This window comes from Rhyacophila brunnea, unplaced genomic scaffold (genome assembly GCF_057557595.1).
Source record: "Rhyacophila brunnea isolate RB1 unplaced genomic scaffold, BYU_Rbru_1.0 scaffold_20, whole genome shotgun sequence".
NCBI classification, from domain to species: Eukaryota; Metazoa; Arthropoda; class Insecta; order Trichoptera; family Rhyacophilidae; genus Rhyacophila; species Rhyacophila brunnea.
In genome coordinates this window covers 6814878-6833900 of record NW_028232860.1, presented here as the reverse complement: position 1 = coordinate 6833900, position 19023 = coordinate 6814878, and the positions used below count along the sequence as shown (strand labels likewise).

General features: G+C 32.4%; 1 protein-coding gene across 2 annotated transcripts; it reads left to right on the top strand.

The window, feature by feature from the left end:
* The first annotated feature begins 2622 nt into the window (after positions 1-2622).
* Positions 2623-10123, top strand: Mgstl (Microsomal glutathione S-transferase-like). 2 transcript variants are annotated; one of them, XM_085948098.1, is made up of 3 exons: positions 2623-2832; positions 8644-8720; positions 9063-10123. In XM_085948098.1, exons 1-3 carry the CDS (start codon positions 2701-2703, stop codon positions 9313-9315), a joined length of 462 nt encoding a protein of 153 aa, XP_085804224.1. In that variant the 5' UTR covers positions 2623-2700; the 3' UTR covers positions 9316-10123. The 2 variants fall into 2 exon arrangements, with proteins under 2 accessions (XP_085804224.1, XP_085804223.1); XM_085948097.1 differs by lacking the exon at positions 2623-2832 and adding an exon at positions 7069-7341.
* Positions 10124-19023: the final 8900 nt, after the last annotated feature.

The following is a 19023-nucleotide window of genomic DNA, read 5'->3' as shown; positions in this document are numbered from 1 at the left end:
ACGGAAGTAAACTAGACATTGCGAACCCGATAAAAAATACAGTCCTGTTAAACCTTTTATGTTAATTAATACATTTTGTTTTCAACCAGTGAGCTGATTTTTTTTACACCCATATTCGCGAGGCTCCTGTAAAGTTTCGTAAATGACTGTCCCACTTTGATGTCCAACTCGGTGTCAAAATATATAATTCTGGTTCAAAAAATGTTGTGGCGAATATTTGTAACTAAGTGTTTTTGTGTAGATAAGGTAATACATCATTAACTCTAGCTTTTCTTAATTAACTACACTGCCATGCAGATGATACTTTCGACAATTTTCATTCTTAATTCCAATATGAATGCACAGTGCAAAAACAATCAAAATACTTATGTAAAATCTTGTCTACCAAATAATGGTGTGTATAATTCTTAGATAATAGAATGTAAGTACTTCAATCTATTAAAAAAACCTTAATTCGATAACTTCATAACATGTTATTGAAACTTTTGATAATATGTAACCCATGCCCCCCCCCCCCCCCACGAAGGGTGGAGGTAGGCTGTTAAGATCTGACATAAATAGTGCACATTGAACTTTGTCAGTCATACTTATTTGTTTTCATTGAAATAAGAATACAATTGCGGATGGTGGCGGTTAGTTTTTAAAATTCAATGAAACCCTGCCTAAACCAAACCATAATAGTTTAGGTACCTATGCTATGGGCGATCCGACAAATTATTGCACACTTTTCAGTCATACTAATTATTTGTTTTTGTTGAATAAATTAACAAAACAAATTACATGATATATTATATCAATTCTAGAAAGGAAAAAGGAGTTAACCATCAGTTTTTTTTCCAAAACAGGTTCTATTGGATAATAATATTGAACACGACTAAATACACGCTGTATCCAAAGGAAGTAAGCTGCAAATGCCGAATTATAATTTAAATTTAGCTTATAATTAAAAAAAAAAGAAGAAGAAAGTGAAGTGGGAAAAAAGACTTAACCATCATTTTTATTGGGTTTTCTTTAATTATCTTAATTAATATCAGATTGGGAAAATAAAACACCAAAACAATTACCTATCTTTGTGCACTTAATAATGTTTACGTTTATTCGTTTATTGTATATTTTAACTTTGACCGATTAATGATTAAACGTTTTAGTGCCACCTGTAAAATTTATTTTTGTGTGAGTTAAGTCCTTTTTCCTTTCAGTTTTTTTCTAATAATTCATTAAGCCCTGCCTAACCAAATCATAATCGATAAAAAATATTCTTTTATCTATAAAATATCTAAAGTTATGTATGGTTTAAATGACATCCTTTTAGATATTTTATAGATAAATGAATACGTTTTGATTATTATTATCTACTATAGCTTTAGATTAAGCGGGGTTTAATTGGATTTTAAAAACTAACAAACACACCGTAGTGTTCAATAAAAACAAATACGTTTAACTGGCAAAATTCGGTGTGCACTATTATTTATGTCGGATCTTAACAGCCTACCTCCACTGATCGCCACTAGTATACCTAGATACGAAATAATTAGATAGATATTTTCTTAAAACTATTATATTATTAAAATATTATCTATGGCTTAAAATAATATTTTAACAGGAAATATACGTGGTAAGTCCATATTTTTTTTACGTACCTATTTTATTTAATAGTCACAATGCACATGCTTCTCAAATTTTAACTATAAGTACCTAATGTTTAAAATAAAAAAATAGATAAGATTGTTTAACAAAAATGATTCAATTTAAATACCTACCTATGACTTGGCCATCTATATAGCAAATAACATATTAACTTTACCAGTGGCTATTGAGACTTTTGATAATATACAACCCATGCCCCCCCCCCCACACGAGGGGTGGAGGTAGGCTGTTAAGATCCGCCATAAATGGTGCACACTAAACTTTTCAGTTATTCGCATTTGTTTTCATTGAAATAATACTACAATTTTACAGACGGTGTTTTTAAAATTAAATTAAGCCCTGCGAAACCAAGCCATAATAAATAATAGTCAAAAAAAACTCGTCTATTTATAAAATATCTAAAATTATGCAATTAAATCATACATAACTTTGAATATTTTATAGATAGAATAATATTTTTTATCTATTAAAGTTAATCTATTAAAGGCAGGACTTAAGAATTTAAAAAAAATGAACCAATAATATGTGTAATATGTTTTCTAATCCAACGAAAACTAAATAAGTATGAATGAAAAAGCGTGCACAATGTTGTCGTATGGCCCAAAATATACCAAAACTATTATGGTTTGGTTTTCGGCAGGGTTTAATTTATTTTTAAAAACTAATCAATGCCATAAGTAAATTGTAGTCAATAAAAACAAATACGTATGACTAAAAAAGTGTAATATGCACTATTTATGGCGGATCTAGCCTACGTCCACTCTTCGCTACTGAACTTTACACTACCAATACATCATAAGTGACAAATTATGATAATATTTTAACTTATCTACACTGTCCAAATAATATAATATTCAATAATTATTATAATCACAATGCCGCAACTTAATAAAATACCTGTTATAATAATGTGTCAACATACTAAGCTAGATAGGATTTTTTCCGCGGCAGCTGACGAGCTGACAATCTATTGCTGTAGTGATCAAAGACCAATAATAAAAACAGGTGATAATTTCCGAAACGATCAGTAATATAATAAAATATTCTGTTAATATGTCTTTAGTCGGTAATATTATTGATTTAAAAAACCCTGCTTACAATGCATTTGTGTTTTATTCAGCAGTTTTGGTGTTAAAAATAATATTTGTGTCGTTATTAACATCGATCCATCGGCACAAGCAACAGGTGAGAGAACCAAACGTTACCATTTTACCTACATAGATACCTTTGCACCGTAATGAAGTCATCTGTATTTTGATCAGAAGACAATTCCGATAGTTTTACAATCTATAAATACATTTAAAATACTATCGGGTATTTAATTATCACTCAATTAAGGCAGGTAAGTATATAATTAAATAGTTATACACCGATAAGTAAGTTGTATTAGTCGTACTCACGGCCCCCACAAGGGGGGGCTAACAGGGCTCTAGCCTGGGGGCCCGGGCTTAGAGGGGGCCTGGCATGGCAATCGACTAGTTAAATGGGAAAAACCACCGCCATCTTTAGATTAATAAATCCTGAGAATAACTTTTTGCACAAGCAACGAGTGGTACACTTTTCAGCTGTCACAATCAGATCCCAGATTGCTTGACATATTGATTCGGCCTTTCTCGTTTCAAATTGAATTATAAAAAAATCTCAAATCAAATATTATTAACTATCAGTGTTATTTATAAATAATATACATTCCTGTTATTCATCAGCTGTCAAAGTCAGACTAGCCCTTCACACTAAAACCGGTGGTAATATCGATCTCCAAAAAATATGTAACATTGATCTATGCATTGCATTTGTATAAGGTGTATTAATGCTAGTGTATTATTTATAATTTAACTCATCTATAAGTGAACACGAGAAACGCGTCAGTATGAGCACTCTATATACAATGATAATATGCAATGACAGGTCATCCATAGACAACAGGAGGGGTGGAAAGGTAGGACCAGTCGTGAATGTATCGGCTTTCTCTTCAGTCGGCAATGGAAAAACACACACCACAAATTTGCTCCAATCGTAATAAAGTCGCCTGCGGCGCTATTTTCCTTAGTGGTTATTGACATTTAAAAATATGTAACTGTGTGATGTACCTAACAATATGATGATTGATAGATATACTTAATTAAATGATAATTCTCGCGTAGAATTTTATGTTATACTTAATTACTCAGTGTATTTCCTGTCGTAGACTTACAAAACATTTTGCCAATATAGCGAAGGGTAGATACCACAAAAGTAGGTCGCAATCAGTGCTTCATAATATGCTGACAACTCAATAAATCAACTGAATTTATTTAAAAATCGCTAAATACACGGAATACCCCTAACCCTAGGGTTCCGTGGAAATACTACTGTAGAAAATCACACAGCCCTTAACCTTAGCGTTAGGTAGGGGGGCCCTCCATAGATCCTGGCATGGGGGCCCGCTTCAGGATGTGGGGGCCATGGTATATGCTGTATCTGTTGGATTCGCGCCAGTATGCTTTTCCAATTAAGCTCACGGGCATCTAACTAAATTACGACGGTTTAAACTAGTAGTTGTTACATGTAATGCTTATTGAATTGCGTTAAAATGTTAGCTATCGGCTTAATATTATATTAAATTAAGGTAGGTATGTATCAATTTATTAATTCCTTAATTACTAACCGACGCCGCGGATCACTGCATTATTTTTAGTTCTTATAACGTACTTCGACTTGCTAATAATTTAATAAACTATCTTTTTTATTCAACGAATAAGACACAAGATTCAAGTCTCGTCGGGTGTCGTATTTTTTCAACATAATGCTTTTTTCTAGTGTATATATGCACGAGATGTTTTCCAAGAATGTATAATATTCAGTAGGTATATAGAATGTTACATTCTCAAATCTTGTGTCTTATTCGTTGAATAAAAGAAATAGTTTATTACACTATACCCTTAATTTTAATCCCAATAATTGTAGAGTACATCAGTCAACATATTAAGTTAGAACTTATTAATTCATTACACCCCACAAATTAACATAGCTACATCTTAGATTAAAGAATAAACAAGCTACATACTTACTTCAATTTAAAAAATATATACCTACCTAAATATAATTTTTGAAAGATAAAAAGGATTAGATAATTGATCGACTATTGTGATTATTAGATATACGCGTGTTCATACCAATAATTGTCAACACTTCACTTGCGTAACTACATAATATCTAAATAGGCATTTTACATTGTTTCTACATTTTGTAATACTAAAAAATCTCACGTAACATGAGTGTGTATACTGTATATTGTATAGGATATAGGTAATGGTATATGTTATACCTAAACGTAGGTATATTATCTATGTCTACCTACCTATATTGCTATGATTATATAAATTTCATAATCAACAGGTTCCTCGCGTAGTTTGACCTCAGTCATTAATCCAGTGGTTACCAATTCAGTTTTTAGAGACGCGAGTGATCGAACGCAATCAAAACACAGAGTTGTTTTATGATTTTAGTTATCCGTGTGTATCCACAATTTTTACGACTTTCTGATCACACCCCAATTATTATTTAACAATAGCAATAGCATATACATTACCAAACAATAGTACTTAGATAGTAAAAAAATCTGTTAAGAAATTTTTTCGTGAGTCGGCATATCCACACTGGATTGTAGAATAAATTTAAAAAAACATATTAAATAGTCTAGCGCATCCTGAGTCGCCACTCAGAGTCATAACTCACATTTTGCAATTTTATCATTTTTGAATTAAATATACCAAGTGAGTCTAAAGGCATCATACATCATATACCTATATAAAGAAAAATAGTTGGCTATCAAAAGTCCCTTTAAACCAGCGATACTCAACCTGCGGCCCTTTAAGCTTTTATGTGCGGCCCGAAACACATTTATTATCAGGAATTTCGTATATCTTGAGATTCGTTTCGACTTTGACGCACAGATAGTGACACCCGAAGAGGATTGTCATTATGGTCCACATCAGATCTGGTATAAGAGTGTTGCTATTGCACACGAATAATTTAAAAAAACACGCATAATTTTTAAAATCTCAAAAATGTTTTGTAAAAAAGGGGTTTCATGATTTTTTTCGTCACACCAGTAGTGATGCGACCCGCGTTACTTTACAAATATATGTATTTGGCCCGAAGAAAAAAAAGGTTGAGTATCATTGCTTTAAACCATGTGAAAATCGTTGACAAAGTTGACTGTTAGTGTCATAACTCATATTTTTCAATGAATAATCTGAGTTCTGTCATCAAGGCCTTTCTAACCAATTTTTGGTAAGCTTTATTTATCATAGTGTGTTGTTTGTCTGCAGCCTTAGGAGTATTAATAATATACCATACCACTCACTCATTTAATATCAGGGAGTTAATTAGACTAATTATTACAAAAAACAGTGCTCTGGTGGTTTTTTGCGATTTTCTCAAAACTCAATTTTTGCAATATGTGAGTTATGAGTGTTATGAATCTAGTCAACTCATCTATTCTATACACAAGACTGCTATCGGTTACTATCGGCGGCTATAGAGGGTAGTTTTTCATATTTTTGTTTTGCTTTTAGAGCGAGATAGACGATTTATAATACCTCAATACAAACATAATATGATAAACTACACTCGATAACCGCCGATAGCAGTCTCATAGTAGGTATGCCAAATCTACTGATTGATACAGTCTTACGACGATTCATCCCATTCTTGGTCAAAATACAGCCCTAATGTTGAGAAATAAAATTGTTTTGCTCCAACTGTTTACGTTATATTTTTGGCACATTTTTGAAATAGATCGGCAGCGCAGAACAGAAAATTGTATAATACAAATGAATACAAAAATATAAGTACCTATAGCAATATTTTTGAAGTTATACGTCTTTTAGGGTGTTTGGTAGAGAATGAAATTGAGAGCTGCGCGCGCACACCGTTACGAAAGTACGCGACAGTATGAAGTTAGCTACGAATCAGGCAGCTGTATACAAACGCAAGTTTGATAGTAGAATTGTTCCGTTCCTAGGCAACGAATTTATTATTGTCGGCCATTTACAATTCCTTACGTAAACAAACGATTAAACGTCAGAGTGACAGTTGTTACTTTGAAAATAAAAACAACGAGAAATAATTATATAATTTAGGCATATAAGTTAACGTGTATAGAAATAAACCAACGGCACTCCAATAAGCGGCCCTTTTTCTGGTGAGTGTAATTTAACAACATAATAATTAAGAGCTAGTCGAAGAACCTAGGTTAGGTATCACAAGTTTTGTTTTTGTTTTGTTACTTACGCCAAAGAAGTATAACTTCTAACGCGCAGACATATGTACACACACCGATTTTTTAAAATAATAAAATTGACCTTGAAAGCACACTGCAATGCAAGAACACAGGTAGGTACTGCGTAACTTATCGCTTGAGTGCCCCTGAAATCTGACATAACAAAAACAAGATAACCCGTTGCAGACGTTTGCCGCGTAGAGAATTTAATTTTTCAGTTTGCCGTCTAGTTCAGCAACCTCAGGTTGTCGGTGTCAGTTTCACGCGTAAAATAGATACAACAAAAAGACGCGACAATGGTTCTCGTCAGCGACGTATTCTCGTTTTCAAACCCTGCATACAATGCCTACGTTTTTTACGCATGTGTTCTTGCTGTAAAAGTGACATTGATGTCATTTTTGACAGGAAGACAGAGGATGACAAAATTAGTGAGTGTTTTCAATGTCATTATCAATTTACCGGTTTCTTAGTGCGGTCTTCCGTAATAATTAGTAATTACCTAGCAGTTAATATTTAATCACCTTTTCTACCTATGTTCCATACCTACTCAACTATAGATACTTTTTTTCGATAGGCACATCCCTATTCGGGATTTTGAGGGATGTCGTAAAGGCCAATTTCACTGACAGATTCTACGCCTTTTATTTATTTATGGTGGGTGTAATAAATAAAATTCTACTTTACGAAGATGTCAACTTTTTTCTGTGAATTGGTATTGATGTCAAGAAAATATGGTATTAATAGGTACTTTTTGACTTAGTTATATTTTTCTCTTGATATTATGATCATTGCCCCCACAACGGGGGGGGGTGATAGTGCTCTAGCCTGGCGGATCGACCAGCCAAGTGAGATAAACACACATCACAAAATTGCACTAATATTAAAAAAATGTCACCTGCGGCGCTATTTCACTTAAAGTATATACTTATTAAAATTACGTGGGTGTGCGATGCAATTTTTGATTATTATTTGTCGATATTCGATAACTCCATAATTCAAGTGGGTGTATTAAAAAATACAAAAAATCGCTAAAAAAATACCCTAAATATTACCCTAAACACTATTTGGAATACACAACTGTATTTAACTTTAGCAGTAGGTAGGGGGGCAAAGATTCTAGCCTGGGGACCCGCTTCAGAATGTAGGGGCCATGATTATGATACTCACCAACTTTCAATAGGTAGGTAGTATTTTTGTCTTGGAAGGGCCTAGTTATCGTGGGGTTGCCGCCAAAAGTTGGTAAGTTGATAATTTCGGTATTTAGAGTTGACAACGGATTGTGTCTATAGATAAGTATGAAGGTATGCTAGGAAAAAAATTCAAGGCCATCCAATATTATCACTATAATATTTATTATATGTATGCCTGATTTTAGAGGGCATGCAAATTACAAATTGGAATTACCTACTACATAACATGATTTCGAAACTTACCAACTTTTGTCAGTAACCCCTTATATGAAATTGAAATGATTAAATTAGCCGCAAGTCATTTTGCATTGCAGATTCACACTTTTTTATCAGGTTTGCACAAAGCGAAAAACATCCATTGCGTTGCAAGCTTAAAATAAGTTACTTATAAAATGGACTAGGTACTTACCTACTTATCTTTATTTAGAATTTTTAGGTGAACAATAAAATTATTGCAGTTGAATTTATTTCCTTATTACTATGACTTAATCGAATAATACATTATAAAATAATATTTCAAATTTGTCTGTTTATTTTAAGGCTTTCGCTAATCCCGAAGATGCTCTACTGCCGAAGGCGAAGGTTCGTTTGGATGATGATGTTGAACGTGTCAGAAGGTAATATAATATTATTAATTAGTTTTGTATTACATAATTTTTGTAAAGACTTATACTGGGATTGTTCATTGCTAATTACCCAATAGTAGTGCTCCGGACGGACTGGACTTGTAGTGTGTATGTCATGTTCGTGTAATGAAGTGGACGGAAGAAAAATGTTTAGCTCTCATCAAACTGAATTGCAAAAATCCGGTATTGTGGAATCCTCCAAGATGTTGATACATATTTTCTGTGGAATTTGCTTGTCAGTTTGCATCGACTTGATCAGTTATTTATTGTCTAGTGGAGATAGCATTATCGATCAGCTATGAAACCTTACAATATTTTGTTTCCTATTTCCAGGGCTCACTTGAATGATCTGGAGAACATACCGATTTTCCTGTTTGTCTGCCCCCTCTACCTCCTGACAGGGCCGAGCGCCTTCCTGGCCATCTGGTTGATGAGGGCATTCACCTTTGCCAGAATTATACACACCATTGTGTACGCCGTCGTGGTCGTCCCGCAACCATCCAGGGCCATAGCTTTTGGTGTCGGCGTGGTTATCACAGTCTATATGGCGGTGATGACCATTCTTTCATTCTCAACCGCTATGTAAATTTTACTTACATGTTAATAACTCAAACTTTACAGAGTGATTATGTTAACTTTTTGCATTCAGATTTTATATACATGAATAAATTGTATTTATTTGTAATCCGAATTGACCGAAACACATTCATAACTTTATATAATATTTAATTAGGAAAAGGGGAAATGTTTTTTATACATTTATAATAGCTTTTTACACTTTGTTTTGATTGAAATATATGAGAAATGTGACTGAAATGAAAAATTAGTATTCTACATCGTAGAATATAATATTTTTCTATTTTTACACGTAAATGATAAAATATTATTATTCTTACCTATTTTTGTACTATATTGTTATCTGTACCCATACAATTTTTCTATTAATAACCTAGGTAACCGTCTTTTATTTGTATGAAATCACAACCTTAATTCCGGGTATAGCGTAAATATGTTGACAAGTTCTTAAAAGTTAGTAAATTCTGAACAAACTAAAATTTAAAAACATTCTTGATTTACCATAGAAAGCCAAATGTACAAATAGCTGCCCTGAGAATCGATGTCTTTAGACTTATCAACATATTCACACCATACTCAGAAATATATTAAATTTAATATTATCGTCAGATATGGCGATTCTCTGAACTGTCAAAGAACCATTTGCTCAGTGAAAAAAAAATATTTTAATCAGAGCGTTGGAGCAAAAATTTGTAGTGCTCCACTGCTCCGGATGTTTTTTTTTATTATTAACTTTTCATCCTAAAATCGAATGAAAATAGTATATTTTGACACTTTGCAACACTGGAATTATTTGAAATATGACAACTCTGCTGTATGATAAATAACCTCACTTTTTTGACAGAAGAGGCAAATAATGAGAGATGATTTGTTGTCGGAGAATTTCAAAATTCAATTTAATAGAATTAATAATGAAAATAATGATTATTTTAAAATTACTTATTTTTTTAATGATTTGGATACATATATACTTACAAAACTTTTTACCCGGAGCGGAGAAGACCCTGGTGCGAAGCCAGAGCAAGTATTAGGTCCCGGAGCGGAGCAACCCAAAAAAGGGTCCGCTCCAACGCTCTGATTTTAATCTAAAAAAAACTGAATAATATTCAAATGATGAATAATTTCTTTACTTACATACCTCAGAAGAATCGAATCATTGATTATAATATGTGTGGTTGTATTGGTAACAAGTTCATTAATTTCATTATCTTCTATTGGCAGAATCAAAAACAAAACGGCGTCTAGCATTCTGGTTTGTAATTGTTTAGTAATCTTTTTATTTACATAACCTACATATCGTCACCGTTCAGGCAAAAGTCACCAACCCTAAAAACATAGTTTTGAGATATCGCAATTTGAAAGTTTGAAAATGCAGGAAAAATCAGATTTTAATTTTTTTTAAGGTTTTATCTACATTAAATTATTTTCTCATGTCTTCTTAATAATTTCTTTAAGGTACTTTTACTTTTTGATGCTAATTAAAACATCTGGAAGGTTTTAAAGGAGGCAAGGTAGCTCAAATTATGGTTTGGTGACTTTTGCTTGTTAATAATCTGAACAATGTTAGCCAAAAGAAGCATCAGTAAAACTCACCATCCATAGTATAGTGACTTTTGCTTGTATATTTATAACGAAGGATTTTTTTTTTATAGAGTCAATAATGTCTATTCACCTATAATGACTTTTGCTTGTTAAGATTTTATCGAAAGTCATTTAGTGAAAAACAAATAATTCGGATTTAAGCAAAATTTTACTAACTAATGTACCGAGGTGAGTTTTGCATCTTAAAGAACATAATTTTACGCTTCGGGTGACATACTCAACTCAAAACTGCCATTTTCAGGGTTGGTGACTTTTGCCTGAACGGTGACGATATTATGTATTTCTTGCAATGACATATTAAATGGACAACTCACTTCATACCCGGCGCGCACGAGAAATTGTGCATGAAAGTCATTCACAGATGTATAGGTAGATGTCACGTGACCATATGACGTTCCGTTTCCATTATGCGATACAAGCTTCGAGAATTTATAGTAATATAACCTTTATTGTAATGGCGTTTTAGTGTCATGACTCATTGCGTTAGAAACAGATTCTCGGTGACTTACGACTTTTCGGAGATTAGACGCACACATCACAGGCGACTGTCCAATGGTTTCTGTCATTCAATTGCATTGAATAAACATTCATCAATATCTTAAAATGGCATTTTATAAATAATAAAAAATACTAACACATGAAAAGTGATATCCCATCTTTCTTGGAGTGTTTAGTAGATTTTTTTTACAATTTTTAACTAGGCACATTGGCATTCTGTAACACAATAATAACGGTGGGGTCGAAACCTGACAGTCAGAAATTTTGTATGGGCAGACCCAGCGGTGTCGCCAGACCGCTTGCAAGCAGAATGTTCATTTGAGTGTAGGACACCGATATTAAAATATGAATTTCGCCATCCGGCAGACCCGACACAAAGTGAGTGTCATTTTATTTTCTAGATGCTTCGTCCATATTAATGTCATTGATTTCTTGGTGTTTTACGTGATTGATTATTCAAAAATAATGGTCAATGCATTGCATTTGGCTATTACATAAAATTGACTTGGAAGTAGGTATTTATAGCTCAATTTTATATTCAGCTACCCGCTTTGTTACCGCAATATTCGAGATGCACATAATGTCAAATTGTCTATGCATCCAATCTTATGAATAGAAGTATTCAAGGCTTATTTTGGAAACCTAGAATCTATATTTAACTAATTGGGTGAACCTTTAAAGTTTTAGTGGAATGTCATAGTAGAAAGTGTGAAGTTCTCTTCAAATGAACCTACAATGTAGTCAAAAAAAAAAATGACACTCACTTTTCTGTCGGGTCTGCCGAATGGCATAATCTGTTCTAACGCCATTACAATAAAAGTCATATTGCTATAAATTCCCGATGCGTTATATCGCATAATGGAAATTGCATGACGTTTACCAATACATGTGCGAATGTCGTTATGCGCGAATTTACTTATTAGCTACTGTATTGAGTGCGTTGTTCATTAATAATGTCATTGATTGTAGTATCTAACTTAATCAGTAGAGTCGTTTTTTGTCTCAATTTCACACAGGCATTATAGAGAGTTTTTTCAACATTTTTGATTACATATCATTTAAATTCTAATGGATTCAAGCTCTGTACTATTCCATTTAAGTCGTTTTTTGCGACCCGGGTTTCGCCTTTCGGCATCTTCAGGCATCGTGTACACTCACCAAAGGCAAACACACACTGACAACGAACACCCTTAAGGCGAAGTCTTCACTGAGCCTTTTTTAAAGAGGCACCTAGCGGAAAAATACGAAGCTTGCAATTTGAGACATTTTTTTGATAATTTACAATTTCAACTATATTAATGAATAAATATGTATCTGAAAACATTAAAAATAAAAATATTTTTTATTTTAAGTCAAAGATAAACTTACAATTGTAAAAAATGTAATAAAATGTGAATTTGTTCTATCGATCCGCACCCTATTATTACATGTATTTTATGGTCATATTTATTATTAAAATTTAGTTTATTAAGTTTTCTAAGCATCACCTAAGCGATTTTTGTCAAATTCATAGTTTTAATATTTTTTATATCTATTTTAAAAAACATCGATTTTTATAAAAAATATAAATGTGTATAACTTGAAATCCTTTTTATTTATATTAATATAAATATTTTATTTATATTAATATAAATATTTTATTTATATTTATAAAAATAATTGATTTGATATAAATAAAAAGGATTTCAAGTTATACACATTTATATTTTTTATAAAAATCGATGTTTTTTAAAATAGATATAAAAAATATTAAAACTATGAATTTGTCAAAAATCGCTTAGGTGATGCTTAGAAAACTTAATAAACTAAATATTAATAATAAATATGACCATAAAATATATGTAATAATAGGGTGCGGATCGATAGAACAAATTCACATTTTATTATATTTTTTACAATTGTAAGTTTGTCTTTGACTTAAAATAAAAAATATTTTTATTTTTAATGTTTTCAGATACATATTTATTCATTAATACAGTTGAAATTGTAAATTACCAAAAAAATGTCTCAAATTGCAAGCTTCGTATTTTTCCGCTAGGTGCCTCTTTAAAAAAGGCTCAATGAAGACTTCGCCTTAACTCTACCTTATATAATAAATCAATACAACAAAGTAGGTAAAAACTCCATTACCTACCTATTTAGTCAGAAATTACAACAAAAAATACAATAAACAAATTATGAATAGCTGAAGTGTCAGTAAAAAACCTAATTAGTAAAAACCCTATCTTATTAATAACAATACACTGGACAGCATATTATTATAATAAATCGTCAAACCTAATAATAGGTCAAAATTCTTTATAACAATAAAAATACTACACTCAAGAGGTGTAAATCGTCAATTCTAAGATGTTTCAATTCTAAGAATTCTAAGATCTAACGACTTAAATGGAATAGTAGAGCTTGAATCCATTAGAATTTAAATTCAAATTCCATCAAGTACCTTCGGTCGAAAGTATTAATACATATCATTTAAATTTTGGAATTGAAGGGTACAAAGCAAAAACAGGCTCATCGCATTTCTTTCATTTTCAATCATGCCAATTTGTTCAACAGAGGAAGTGCTCAAGAATGGTATCATTAAAACTACCATATGCATTGCTTCATAAATGAAGAGAGAAGAAAGTGTAGTCAAGGCAAAAATCAGCTCATTGTGTATAAAACTACACAAAAACGGGCTCGTTGCACCATAAACTAGACACAAAGGAGTTGATTACAAATTCATTGCTATTTTCACTTTCATTATATTTCAAAATAAATGAGAAATCAATATATAAATTCTTTTAATTAATATTAAATCCATTTTCCATGCAATTACGATTTCATTCTTTTTTTTGCTCTCCTGCACAATTATCATTTTGCCATGTGCCCTTCAATTGTTTTTAATGATAATCAAATTAAAAAATCTACCATGGGTACTATTTTTTTCATATAAAATATTTTCATTCAACAGTGTCACATCAAGAATAAGGTTGAGAAGATTCTATTGTGCATTATACATTTTTTACTTGGTTACCTGTAAATTGTTTCAGGTTTTTCAAATTTTCAAAAAACATTTCACCATGGCACAGTTCGCCTTGAGCTGTCTATCGGAAAGAGATGACTGTATACTATACGGTCTCCAATTTTATTAGATTCAATATGAACATTTATTCAATTTTCATAGCTGATTTTGGCAAAATTCAAGAATGAAAACCTAACCTAACCTAACAAATAATCCAGTATATCGGCTATTTTCAAAATTTGTTTGCTGCTGGCTTCCTGTAAACTGACAAGAACCGCGTTTTATGTCAGTGCTATACGACCCAAAGCGGTTGGACTGTCTTCAATATACGGCCATATATTTCTGATACAAAATTTCATGAAGTGTGATAAGGCAAACTGCATACGTTACGTAAGTTTGCGGACACGTTTTTACTTACCTTATTTGGCAACAAAGGAATTAAAAAAACATCAGAGTGGGTAAATGAAATCACCTTTGTTTACTATTTGATTCCCAGTCTCGGGTTTAATTACAAAAAAAGTTTTTTACAACAATAATTATGACGAAACTTGATGTAATAGGTTTTTTTGTATGGTGAAATGATAAAAAAAAATCAAAAAAAAAAACACAGGAGTGCGAAAATCAATACCCACCACAATAAATGCTATAAAATAATAGTAATTTTATTATTCAACTACTGTGGATTATTTAAAGCAGACATTTTTGAAAATATTCAAGTGTTTTTTTTTTTAAATAATTTTACACCTAACATTTGTTTAATTGCTAAAAAAAAGTAAAACAAGAGACATTCAACAGAAATCTGCTTATGCGTCAATTACATTGAGCTTTTTTACGAGCTGCTTATTGGCGAATTTAAAAGCGGGCGGTTCAGCTACTGCGACTTCATGATTACACACAAAACTTTCCATTCGCTGATAAGCCACAAGCCAGCGAGCGATTTTGACGAAACGTAGTTCGTTTTTTTACAGGGAGGTCGCTACGCTCCATAACAATGTTTCCATTAAACGTCAAAAATGTAAATTTCAAAATGAGTAGTTCGTTTTTCCACCACCATCGCTCTACTGCGCAGACGCAGTAAGCCCACACGCCGGCGTGTAGTGTGAAAAGTTGACCGGCTTTCAACTTTTCTAGGTGGAGTGTTTACAACCTGCTTATTAGCTTATTCGATGATTACACTGGGCGAATTTACAGGCAGATTATAAATTTGCCAATAATCAGCTCATAAAAAAGCTCAATGTAATTGACGCTTTACACAACAAATCATGTAAGTAGTGAGAAATGATCACGTAGTAAAAAAAAATCTCCTAAGTCACCAATAAACTACATAATAAAAGGAATTAAAAATCTTTAATTTTAAACCCAAATTTATTTAAACTTAACAATGCGGTGCCATTTACTTTTAATAAAAATTTTAAATTCAGTTTGACACAATAGAAAATCAATTTTCTGCTCCACCTGGGCCCAGCGCCTTTATTCCAATGTACCCACCGCGAGTGGAATGTCTCATACCTTGAACCAAAGTAATAATAATTTGATGATTTCGGCGTGGTACATTCCACTCGTGGTGGGTACATTAAAATAAAGGCGCAAACTACACTTTGAAAAATCACTTAAAATGAACAAGAATCCATATTTCGGATGTTTATTTTTTTATTAATTAATTTAAAGGATTCACATACAGTTGTCATTCGTAAGAATTTTTTTAATATGTACAATATATTTTAATTCAGATTACAATCAAACCAGCACATCTATTCTATACACAAGGTAGTTTTATCATATTTATGTATTGAGGCGGTCAATTGTTACAAAAAAGTTAACCATCTGAACTGTCAAAAAGTCCTATGTGTTAACATCACATCTCTTGGCTGTGTTAACTTTTAGAGTGAGATAGACAGTTTAGACGGCATACTTATTGTAATAATTATAATACCTCAATACATAAATATGATAAACTACCATTGATAGCGGGCGACAGTAGCCTTGTGTATATAATAGATGCGCATATGTTATTAAGGCAGTAATAAAATTAAAAATAGCCTGAATTGAAATCATAGATAGTTAGAAACAAATACATACATCATGGGGTTAATGAATAAATGTTGTACGTCCAGTTTTTATTGAAATTGACCTATCAAGACACAAAATGCCTGTCTGTAATCATGACTTAATCAGACTGTAAAAATATTGTATATCCAAATTGAGTATTTGAGAAGATTAACTCATTCTAATATATTTGGGTTACTGCCAAAAGTTGGTAAGTCTCGAAATCATGTTATGGAGTAATTAAAGTTTGACATGCCATATAAAATCAGGCAATAATGCTAATTCTTTGTGCTTTATGTGCATGTTCTATATATCGCATGGCTTTGAATTTTTTTCTAGCACACATTTATAGATAGACACATTGTTACCAGACAAAAAAAGAGAAGGCCCCGGCGTGACAGTTTCAAATTCTAGATCAACGATTTAACATTAATATCAAAACACCTCCCCAACTAAAAGGTTGCACAGCCCTACCTCACAAACATTATCTTTCAAAACGACGATGCGAATCTCAGGTATCCACGGTCACAAAGGGAAGTACCTGCCTACGACCAAGGGCATTTACGGTCGCTCACTCCGCACTGAAAAATACCGTAATTCGTGCCAGTTTTTGTTAAGCAACTTCATCCCTTACCCCGCGAGGGGGAAGCGTCCCTTGAAAAAATAGTTTTTGCGGACAGTTCGAATCTACCTACAACGAAGTGATGACATAAAACGAGCGTCACGCCGGCGGCGGTATCAGCCGTGCAATGGCGTAATCAACCGTGCTTCTAGCCAATTACTAAACCAATTTTTAATTATCAATAGACATTGTGATGAATATCAAAGTGCCCGCCAAATTAAATAATGTGCAAACGCGTCCATGTGAAAAAGAATGCAAAGTGAAGCGTTGTCTATTCGAACGCCGCGTGCCCGCTGGCTACCGACATACTCCGCGTGGTCCCTGTTATTTAAATGTTACTTTATCTCAGTCATGCTAAACCCTTGTATTCCTAACCTGTATAATTTAGTCTAAATAAATCCAGTCTGCGCGGCTGTTAAATCGAAAATATGTGTTATCTATAGTTATAATCCTATCCCGTAATGACGTCACACATCCCTCAATCGAAGTGATACTCTTGAAGAACCTGCCAGCATACATGTGAGTTCCTCTCCATTCTTCCCGGTATCAACATAATCAGTTGTTAACTCTAAATACCTAAATTATCGACTTTTGGCAGCAACCCATATAATGTCCATTTTGCTTTCGATTTTCAATTGAATTTTTTGAAAACACATAACTTGACATACACCTGTGCATTAACCCATTTGAATGTATTATAAACCTTTGCAGTCATGTTAATTGAATAGTCTATTCTATGCAGGAAGCGGATAATCGACTTTCTACTGTATTCTTAATGCTTTCAGGTGATATTGTATACATTTAAAAACCCGGTATACTTATAATAAACAATGTTACTTGAACTGTAGAAAATGGTTTTAATATTTTATATAATAATTGTATGCTGAAATTTTAATAATACTATTTATAAACGGGTTCTACAGGAAAAAAGCAAATGATACAGTATTTCTATATCAATATTTAAGTAGGTATATTATGCAGTTTTTTTAACAATATAGCAAGGTCCGAAATATAATAAAAAAAACTCATACAAGGCGGTGAACAAAGAATACTTAAAAAACTAAAGCAGGTATTCGAAGGAAAATGACACAAAGAGATGGCAACACCAAGTGAATCAACATGGCGGAACAAGTCAAGTTTTAAAATTATTTGCACTATTTTTCATATTATTTATAGAATAATACATGACATATTATTTATTGCTAGCCGCACGATAACGATGGATAAGTGGGCACGGAATGCATTGATAATTTCAATTAACAACCTTCCGTTTCATTGAAAGTATTTTTTTAATTTTGCAAGATGAATAATTTCGATTAGAAGACGTCATACAAGTAGCGAAGGGTGGAGATAGGCTGTTAAGATCCGCCATAAATAGTGTGTATTAAACTTTGTTAGTCATACGTATTTGTTTTTATTGAACTAAGACTACAATTTACAGATGGTATTGGTTAGTTTTTAAAAATCAATTAAATCCTGCCTAAACCAAATCATAATAGTTTTCGTATACTTTGGGCGATACAACAAAATTGTGCACACTTTTTTATTCATACTTATTTGTTTTCGTTGGATTAAATTGCATAATTTTAAATATTTTTATAGATAGACGAGTATTCTTTGACAATAATCTATTATGGCTTAGTTTTTGCAGGGTTTAATTGAATTTTAAAAACTAACCAACACCATCCGTAAATTGTGGTCTTATTTCAATGAAAACAAATATGTATGACTGACAAAAATTATTGTGCACTGGCGGATCTTAACAGCCTACCTCCACCCTTCGCCACTGCGTCATACACATAAATAATAAGACATTGTGGCCGTATGAAAATTAAATATTAACCATTGTTTTCGTTTCTTTTTGGCATTACAACAGGCTATGGCTGGATGACAGTAGTGCAATAGCAGTGAAACAATCACAGAAACACCTGTTTTGATAAAATCAC